General features: G+C 29.1%; 1 protein-coding gene and 1 long non-coding RNA gene across 2 annotated transcripts in view; one reads left to right on the forward strand and one right to left on the reverse strand.

Moving 5' to 3' along the window:
* LOC111087397 overlaps positions 1 to 1,209 on the forward strand; it is a 5,744-nt gene extending 4,535 nt beyond the window's left edge. Inside the window, exon 3 of the long non-coding RNA XR_002612100.1 lies at positions 1,199 to 1,209. This is a non-coding gene — a long non-coding RNA (uncharacterized LOC111087397). The remainder of the gene's footprint in view (positions 1 to 1,198) is intronic.
* Positions 158 to 10,573, reverse strand: part of LOC106465931 (tetraspanin-13-like) — a 27,157-nt gene continuing 16,741 nt past the window's right edge. Inside the window, exons 4-6 of the mRNA XM_013926174.2 lie at positions 10,140 to 10,271; positions 7,273 to 7,368; positions 158 to 967 (exon numbers count right to left, since the gene is read on the reverse strand). Coding sequence (XP_013781628.1) covers positions 7,294 to 7,368; positions 10,140 to 10,271 — 207 coding nt within the window. The 3' untranslated portion in view covers positions 158 to 967; positions 7,273 to 7,293. The remainder of the gene's footprint in view (positions 968 to 7,272; positions 7,369 to 10,139; positions 10,272 to 10,573) is intronic.

The raw sequence follows: 10,573 nt of genomic DNA on the forward strand, positions 1-10,573 counted from the left end.
ATTCATTGGTAAAAAGTGACTAGAACCATTTTTTTTAATATGAATTAGCCATGTATTTGTTATTTTGATTAATGCTAAAAGAAACTGACTCATAAAACTTGACAGGCTAAAATATGCAAAAATTTGTTAAACATCAAATAAAAATATATTTTCTGTTAACTACTCTAAGAACTGGTCAACATATTGTAAGTACTAGTACTATTAAATTCGTTGAAGTAACTCGTTTAGTAATAAGTCTTCAAAACAGCTTGTAGGTATTAAAAAGCTTTAAAATAAACTGAAACTTTACAAACTTCTGAATCATTTTACAACTGTACAAAAAAAGGTACAGGCGTAAATACAGAATTTTCATCTTGTTACTTTTTTAAACTCGTAGGACACACCATGATTCAGCTAAGACAGCTGGAAAAACTAGTCATTTACCATTAAAAATATTGATAGCACTGTGACTATTCTAGTAGTAGCAACGTTACACTTCAAATAAAACATGAAAGAAAAGACCATCACTACTGGGTCACACAATTATATCAAGTCAAATAAATGATTATTATAAAGTTTATATTATAAGACGGCTAATTTTAACTACTATTTTAAATTGAATCATCAACAAGAAATCTCACGATTACATCATACCTACAATAACTACGAAGATTTAGAGAAAATGTAAGAAATAGTTATACATCTAATGTACTACATTTACACTGACACCTAACAGACAGTAAGATACTTTGGTAGGAGTTTTCAAAAACTAAACTGAAAATCATTCTATCGATAATAAATAACCACTAGCACTGTAGTAGGGAAAAATTGAATATTTTTAAGAAAACTTTATATTACAGCCAGAAATGATCCTTTACAACCCTAATTTTTGGCAGCAAACATATATACCACTTTATAAAAATGACTGTGAATCAAAGATAGGTTCCCTCTGCTCTCGAAACCTGTAGGCAAGCCATACACTGATCACCTGAAATAGGAAAAGAATCAGCATTAGATAAATAAATCAATTCTATGTGATAAAGAAGGGGTCAAAGTGTGTATGCCCTGATTTTTCACAGAGCACCAATCATCATGGTATTATATATTTTATTTCAGAGTTATCAACTCTTTTATTTTACCCTTCACTGCTAATTCAGCGACAACTTGTGGTAAAGTAATATACCAGATACAATATACATGTATATTGAAAAAACTGTAGATATGCATTTTGGAGGCTCTAGAGATTATACAAATGCAATATGTAAACTGTACAACAGACAAAAATATTTTTATTCTTCACATCAAAATCCTCTTACACAACTTGTCAGACTGATGTCATCAATTCACAAATATATCCTGAGTATAGATAGTTTGTAACACACACCTGATTTATTGTGTAAAACAAGACTTTTGCACTTTTTACTAAAAGCTTGCCACATTTTGTGTAGATACACATATTAAACTTAGGATTACAACCAATATTCCTTTTTCAATATGGATTATTCCATCAGTTAACTGACATTAAATGACTACTGCCATTGTAATAGTAGCTGCAACCAGGGTTTTGTAAAAAAAATCTCATGTTTTAGGTTTTCAATCACAAAAGAATTGTAATTATTTTTCAAATTCATCATAGTGAAGGTACTCAAACAAATCATTTTGGAGAGGATGAAATAAATAAACAAATTTACATTACACACAAATTATATATAAATGAAACAATATTAAAATGACTTTAAAAATATTTTTAAAAAACTATTTATTACTGTTAGTTTAAAATAAATAAATAAAACTACAAAAACATAAAAGCCATAAAAATACTGGTTTCATATCATCCAGGATACTCTTCAGTTTCTACAATAAAGTTTTCTTGAACAAGAGCTGCTTAATAACGTAAATCTTCTCATGTTTCTTTTTACCTTAAAGCTTTATATACGTTTTAAAGTCCCCCTGTGTGTTAAACTATGTAATATTTAATGTGGTCTCGATTTTATTTATAAAATAATTTTCATAAAATAATCATTTATTTTTTTCACAAGAATACCAAAATGGAAATATTTGGAAAAGGGTTCTACAAAAGTATGATATTTTTCCATAATACACTAGCTTTAAGGTAAAAAAATGTGGGATGTTTTTACATTGTTATGCAGGTCTTTTTCGAGAAAGCTTTATTGTAGAAACTGAAGTGTATCCTGGATGATATGAAACCTGTATTGTTATGCATTTGTGGTTTTATTTATTTTAAATTAACAGTAAAAAATAGTTTTTTTAAATATTTTTTGTCATTTTTGTATTGTTTCAGTTTTATTAATCACTTCCTTCAGCAAAATATATTTGTTTCATTGTGTGTGTGTACATATATATATATATATATATATATATATAACAAAAAAGAACTGAATCTTCCTTTGAAACTGCAACCAAAAAAACAAGTGATTGTGGAGTAATCTGATGTTTCAGATAGGTAACTGAAAATTACAAAAAAGAACTGAATCTTCTTTTGAAATAGCAACCAAAAAAAAAAGTGATCATGGAGTAATCTGATGTTTAAGATAGGTAACTGAAAAGTACAAAAAAGAACTGAATCTTCTTTTGAAACTGCAATAAAAAAAGTGATCATGGAGTGATCTGTTTAAGATAGGTAACTGAAAACTACAAAAAAGAACTGAATCTTCTTTTGAAACTGCAACCAAAAAAAGCAATCATGGAGTAACCTGATGTTTAAGATAGGTAACTGAAAACTACAAAAAAGAACTGAATCTTCCTTTGAAACTGCAACCAAAAAAGTGATCATGGAGTAATCTGATGTTTAAGATAGGTAACTGAAAACTACAAAAAATAACTGAATCTTCTTTTGAAACTGCAACCAAAAAAAGTGATCATGGAGTAATCTGTTTAAGATAGGTAACTGAAAACTACAAAAAAGAACTGAATCTTCTTTTGAAACTGCAACCAAAAAAGCAATCATAGAGTAACCTGATGTTTAAGATAGGTAACTGAAAACTACAAAAAAGAACTAAATCTTCCTTTGAAACTGCAACCAAAAAAAAGTGATCATGGAGTAATCTGATGTTTAAGATAGGTAACTGAAATGTACAAAAAAGAACTGAATCTTCTTTTGAAACTGCAATAAAAAAAAAGTGATAAGGATGGGAAACAACCACTAGACGATAGAGGCAAAATTGGACTGGAAATAACACACTATCTTGGAACTATTTTTAAAAGTAGAACATATTTCCAGAATGCTACAAAATTATCAGGAGAAGTACTAAAACAATATCAAAAGAGATTGGGAAAAATTTCTTCATGAAGATACAAAAGCCTAAGAAAAATGCACCATTCAAAATTTATGTTTCAAAACACTGTCACTGTACTGAGGTTTGTACTCCATAGAAAAACTATGGAAACAAAATCACCAACATAATAGTTTTGATGTAAGTAAAATAAAGACAAAATGAGAAAAAACAAAACAAAACAGAAGTTTAAAAGAAACACATGCCTAATATTTTAAAATGTTTACTAAGGCAACAAGCACAAGTTATGCCCACAATGAGATAAAGTTGCAATGTCAGCTTTATAGCATTGTTCCCTTTAAGGCTTCACAGGACTCCAGACAAGGTAATGTGGATAACCACAAATGATAACTAAACACTCTTGGGATGGAAGTCTGATAAGTCTTTTAAAATCAAAGGTTAAATTTACGACTGTAAAGGTATTTTAAATAAGTGTGTGAAGTTAAGTGCACCTGCTAACCAATTATTCAAGTCTGTGGGTATAACATTTTGTTCCAATCAGGGGGCAGTATTTCTGGTGAGGTTTCACAAAGGTTAAGTGTACAGGGTTTGAATTATCCTTTATGAATGTCAAATAATGAATATTATCCCCTTCCAGATTTAGAAGGGAGGGTCATTGACATATCTTACTTTTTTCCTTCTCACAGTAGAAATACTTAACGAAATTAAACAAAAACTTAGTGAAAACTTATGTTGGGAAATTAAAAAACAATAAAAATATTTCATCCTAGAATTTAATTTTTTTTATTGCTGATCAGAAAGTCACATTTTATATATCCAATCAGTTTTAACTTAAAATTCATTACCTTATTACTTCTGATACTTTATCTTTCCGATTACAGTAGTTACCACTTCCACTTATAAGATTTATGAGTGACTTATAACCTGGCCTATCACATGGCATCAGGTCAGGCTAAGTAACAGTACTTTTTCACAAAATGTTCTTGACTGAGGTCACTTTATTTCTTATAAGTAAAGTTTCTTTTTAAAAAAATAATAAGTTATTTTTACTTATCTATATTGTTTTAATACTATAAACTTAACAAGAACACTCAGTAACAATTATGAGTCTTCAGTATATTCTGTTGTCACCTACCATACACTCTAAACCTATCTAAGCTTACCTGATGTCTTGTCATAGAAAATTTCTGTAGCCTTGAAACAAATATAATTTTATCAAAAAACATTTTCAGGAATGAAACATATAAAGAAACTAAGATTTGCCAGGTCTGTGATTTGTTCGTAGGTCTTCTAAACTTATTCAGTTGTTATTCTCTGCAATAACTGTTTTGTCACCTTCCCATGAAATAGTAAATTACTTTTCCTACTAATTTCTTCACTATACAGTGACATAAACAGTTTATAATTTGCTCTATGTAATACATGAACTTTGCCTGCAGCTATTTTCAAAACTAAGCTACATTTGTTGTTCTGATCACATGCTGTGAAGTCATAAAAGGGTGGGAACAAGAGGCCACGCTAACAAAATCAGAGAAAGAGAAGAAAAATTACAAAACAAGACCTTGAGGCATGCTTTCTTCTTAGCAAATATAAAGCTTTGTTTTGGAATGGGCAGAAAAATGATAAAACATTGATAAATACATTGTTTACAGGCGAGGTTCCTTGGAGCCTGTGCAGAAATGTGGAATGATTTTTTTTTTCAAAATTACATTAAAGAAATGTTACGAAAAGTAAATTATAAAATATTTTTGAAGCAGTTATAATTATTATTTTTTACTTACATTTTGAAAGCAGATACATAGGTGTGCTCTTAAAATGGACTCGCCAGTCCAGAATAATAATAACAGGTTATAATAGATATGTAGGTGTGCACTTGACACTTGAAATGAACTCACTAGTCCAGAATAATAATAATAGGTTATAATAAATATGTAGGTGTGCACTTAACACTTTAAATGGACTCACCAGTCCAGAATAATAATAGGTTATAATAGATATTCAAAGAATAAAAAGTACATTTACACTACTAATTTACATATTTTTTTTTCCTTAACATTTTTCTTTTTTTAATGTAATGCTTTTTAACATTTTTGAAACACCACACACAGACTTCTATATCTAAGTCCAATTCAATTTTAAAGTACAGGCAGGTCACCAAATTTCTTATCCACCAGTTTGAAAATAATTCCACTTTTTGGAGCATCTTTCATAAGGATAAATCCATAAATAATGCAAAGCATGCATATTATAATATTAACAACACAGGTCTTGCATCAGTTGAATTTGCTTAGTTATGTTTCTTAGAACAAATAGTGCAATATGATAGTATTAAGTTCTACTGTCATACCCCCAAGTAAATAAATGATGCTATCTTATTATAAAGCTTTACATAACAACTCCACTTAAAAGTCTGGCTTGTAATGTGCTGTCTTGAAGCAAATCAAGAAACATATTTGGTTCACTCTTAAAATTAACTATCTTAGAGAAGCTTACAAAAGGTCTAATTTTACTTCACATTTTTGCTACCCAGTTTAACAGTCTTTAACCCTCTTGCTACAGGTAGGTCAAAGTGCACTTGTCAGAAACTTTTAGAGTTAAATTCAAAATATAATTAAACTACTTTAGTATCATTGTATATGAATGAATAAACTTGGCATCAAAACATAGTTAATGAATCAAATTTTAATACACGTTCCGAGTTCTTAATTTCATAAGGAAATATTGAAAAACTCCTCAATCTCTCCTAGTATGAGAATTGAGATATTTATTCCCTAGGTCTTCTCTCTTCTCTAATTTATTCAACTACTCCCCAAGAAGTACAAAATTTAACATAAATTACTCATTATAATATTTATATTACTAAGGCAAAGCATAATTTTTATAGCATTTAATCTTGTTTGTTTATAAAGTCATAAACTAGAAAATTAGATCTACCTGTCACATCCTCTCTTTCACATATTGCCAATATTCTATCTCGCATTTTATACTATATCATTTACAACAAATAGAAAGCCAAGGTTTTAATCACCTTATTGTAAACATTGGATAATCTGATTGTCACCTTAAGTAAACATTGGATAAAAGGTTAAGGTAAAGCTGTCCTTAATACTACTAGCCACAGAGAAAACAAAAAGTCAGCAACAACCAGTGCCACATGACTTGTTTGACTTTGAAACTGAATGAATAACTGACTTTTATAACTTGCCATTACATAAAATTACAGAACATGTTCTGCAGCACTGCAGTCCAAACCTTGAACCTACAGATCCATAATCCAGCATGTTGATCAACAGGCCATGTCTGACCACCTTTCTTTGAATACAACTGAACTATTCAAACTATAACTTTCTGAGAGAGAGAACAGAATTTACGAGTATTAGTAATATCGAGGTTTCATCGGCACGACAACCACTAGATGTCTGAAAGATTTAAGCAAACTATATAACAGCCAAAAAACTATCTATAGGTTTGTTCTTATTAAAGAACTACCATTTCCAATATGCAATTATAAGACCACTTGTTAATGCCAGTACATGATGGAGTAGATCTTGATACTTCAGGAAAGGATTATTATGGAATATCAGAAAAAGAGTTATAAGTCATTATGTTAGAATATTATTTTTTTTACCAAGGTAAATGGGTTTTGTTTAATCATGACTTTCCAGTTACATCTGCTTGGACATCATGCATCTATACAAAAAACACCAAAATATAATGGACAGATATGATGTTAAGGAAAATAGAAAACAAAAAAATTTATATATTTTGTAATTTTACAAAACATGCAAAGACAGTATGTTAACACCATTTATTATGGTGTTTTGTAGGTTGAGAGTGAAGTGCGTTCATGTGAGTTATCCATAGTGAACCATGTTAGGCTAGTATAGTACATGTTTCAAAGCTTATTGTAGATTAAAGCTGTGAACAGTTTTATAATATTAGAAGTTTATAACACACATTTGATACTTCTTAAAACATAAAAAGCATAAAGAGTACACAAAGAAACCATGCAGAAGAAGTTAGAAAGTTAGTACCATACCTGGTTAACCCAAAAGATGTATTACAAGAAAGCACTAGGGTTAGCTCTGGGATCTTTCTGGTTACGATAACGTACTGTCAGCCAAACCCCAATAAACTGGAAGAAAAAAAATTAGTCCAACAAGTTCATGATTAGATTTAGTGACTAGAACTCTCAAAAAGTAGTTGTATGAAATTCCTTGAGATAAACACACACACACACTCACACAGTAAAATCACAAGTCTAGAAATGTCACCACATTCATTTTGTTTTTCATTCCAAAATACTTCATAATTCCACTTTCTACTAAGAAGCCATTTATTTGAAGTTTTCTTTTCAATACATACAAAAAATCATTTATTTTGTATATGGACAGAAATGGAGCACATGGTTTGGTCACTACATAGATTTCAGATGGCCACATGACAAATACCAGAGTATCACTCCCCAAATATAGATAACAGCTACATAAAGATAACTTTTGATGACATGAATAAATAATAATAATTTTAACAGAAATTAACAGTTCTAACTTTAGTTATAATTAAGCTAAATATGTTAGTTTTTCCAATGCAAAATTATTTGTTTAGGAGCTTAGAAAAATTAAATTATTATTAACTTCAAAGAATAAAAAACTAAATACCCAATAAAAATCTTTTTTCTCAGACCATCTCTAATATTGACATTGCTTTCTGTTACTGATTTTTGTACTACATATTTCTGTTTTGACAGCAAGGTATATTTTGTTGGATTTTACTGTGTCAAAATCTGAATATATGTACTCTGCACAAGAGAAAAGTTGCTAATGCATACACACAATAAAGAGAGGCATTACAATAGTCAATTACTTTGTGTATGTACAATCTGAATGGTGCCTAACATGCTTTTTCTGTTAACTTGTTAGAATAAATTATAATTGTTTTATTTTATTGCTGTAAACTTTGTTTTCCAAGGCTAGGGCTCAACATTAATTAAAAAACTCTGTGTGCCCCTGGTTATTTAACTGTAATGCATATCATTTTGACACGTTATTTTGTCATACAGTAAGTTTGTTCTTTTAGTTTTTTCTTCCCTTCAAATATCTTATTACTATTGACAGAAGCAGGCCACTGATGTGACATTTTGGACTCATTCTACACTCACTGTTAGCAATACTTACCATACGTTGTGATATCTGATCTTTGATAAGTACCCAAGCATATATTTATCTAATAAAATAATATAATTCCAAACTTACCTGCACTTCACCTAAGTATGAAAAAAAAAATTCATACAATATAAAATACATTGCTTCTAATAATATTGCCTGTACGGAATCATTTCCTTTGATAATCAAAAGTTTAAATTTGGACAGGTAAAAAATTTGCCCATACCTGTCCTATGTGATAGGTGATTTTCAAAGTTCATGTTGAGCCCTGAAGGCTACTTTAAAGTTTAAGTTTACTGTAAGCATTTTATTTTCATTGTTTAATTGCTTGTATTTGAGTAAAAAATTATTATTGTTCAGATATTTTATATTCACACACTGGTATTACTATATGTGATAAATAAATATTAGGGAGAATGAATTAATCACCTAAGAATGTCAATTGAAAGAATACAGGTACGAATACTTCCTAAAGTTTTGATAGTACACGTGTTTCGTGGAGTTTGTAACAAACTTTCTATCATTTCACGTAAATGCATATTTATTCAAAATCTGTTGTTTTATTGAAAATAATAACTGCATAAAGTAATCTTAACTCAGCAAATTACTTTTACATCTATCCTTGCTATTAAGCACAGGCTGCTCCTTGTTAGTAACACACACATGGTCATAACATAAACCCAACAAATTATGAACATGTGAAATTTACTATTTTACAATACTTCTGATTTGCATGAATTAAGGTATACCTGTAACACATAAAGCAATACTGGATTATGATGAACAGATAATATTTTCTAAATAAAGAGAAAAAAACTGTGTACTCATTTTCTTTTCAGATATATAAATTGATGAATCCTAACAAGTAGAAATGTGCAATTACTTGATCCCAAACCACGTTTTGTTTTCACATGCTAGAATTTTTAAAATAAAATCGTGAAAATAGTCTAGTCATCTACTTGTTGAATATTTTAATTTTCGTTAAGTATGTATTTAGATTTATACTGGCTTTATGTATGTCTATACGATGCAAGTACAGCAAGATATTTGGAGGTACTTCCTCTGAATTTCTGCTGTCTACTAGTTTCTAAGTAGAATTTCCAACTTCAACTATGGGTCGTTTCTCTGATCTGACAAGATCTTAGATTGAAGGCTAAAATATTATTTACAAATGTCCACATGCAACAGCATATATGCCAAATCTTCGAGTTTTGTAATAAAATTTTTGGATTGTCACCTAAAATAATTTTTTTTACTGATAAATTTTGCTTTAATAGGTAAATGTTCAAAACTTAATGTTTTTCATATTTAGTTAAGTTTTATTATTCTAAGGTATAGTTATAAACTTCTATGATATACATATATTATCAAATAGATCTTAAATATTGAATGAATTACATTTTACTGATTATTCATTCTTTGTACCAAAAGTCATTTATAATATGCCAAAATATGTTGAATACGTTTTACTTTAACACAAAAAGAGGAAACCAATAATTAACAGTGTTAATTTTTACATGAATTCTTTAAAGGAATTTTAAAATAATTTTGTATGTAGAATATTCTACTCCTATACTTTCAGTTTTTTGAAACTTCAACTACATTAATTCTCATCAATAAAGAATCACAAAAACTTTATTTAAACTAATCATATTATTATGGAATTATAGGATTCAATTTATCTCATAAATACTCATTAACAATTTAAGCTAACTTAACGATTTGATTGGTTCTGACCTACCTCTGTGAAACTAAAAAAGAGGCCAACTCCTCCCGATATTTGAAGACCACTGTTTATAGCATTCAGCAGCTTTGGTCCACATAATTCACAGTCAACATTACACTGTCTTTCTGAAGTGCAACAGCTAGCCACCTAAAACATTGCATGAAAAAACACTATGATTATTGTACTATTGCCAACAACAACAAAATAAATAAATACCCAATCTAACAATCAATGGAATATATAGTTATATTTTCTAGTCACTTCTTACGTGTAAAACATTTTTATTAATTTAAAGATACAGAAATTTTTTTCTAAAAGACTGAATAGAGACAGAAGTTCATAATTCTATTGGTTTGCATTGTAGTATAGTTGGTTCCTTACAAATGATTGCTCATAACAATTATATAGAAAAACAAAAATAAGTAATATTTGAGATACAATAAAAAAAT

Source organism: Limulus polyphemus, unplaced genomic scaffold (genome assembly GCF_000517525.1).
Source record: "Limulus polyphemus unplaced genomic scaffold, Limulus_polyphemus-2.1.2 Scaffold2097, whole genome shotgun sequence".
Taxonomy (NCBI): domain Eukaryota; kingdom Metazoa; phylum Arthropoda; class Merostomata; order Xiphosura; family Limulidae; genus Limulus; species Limulus polyphemus.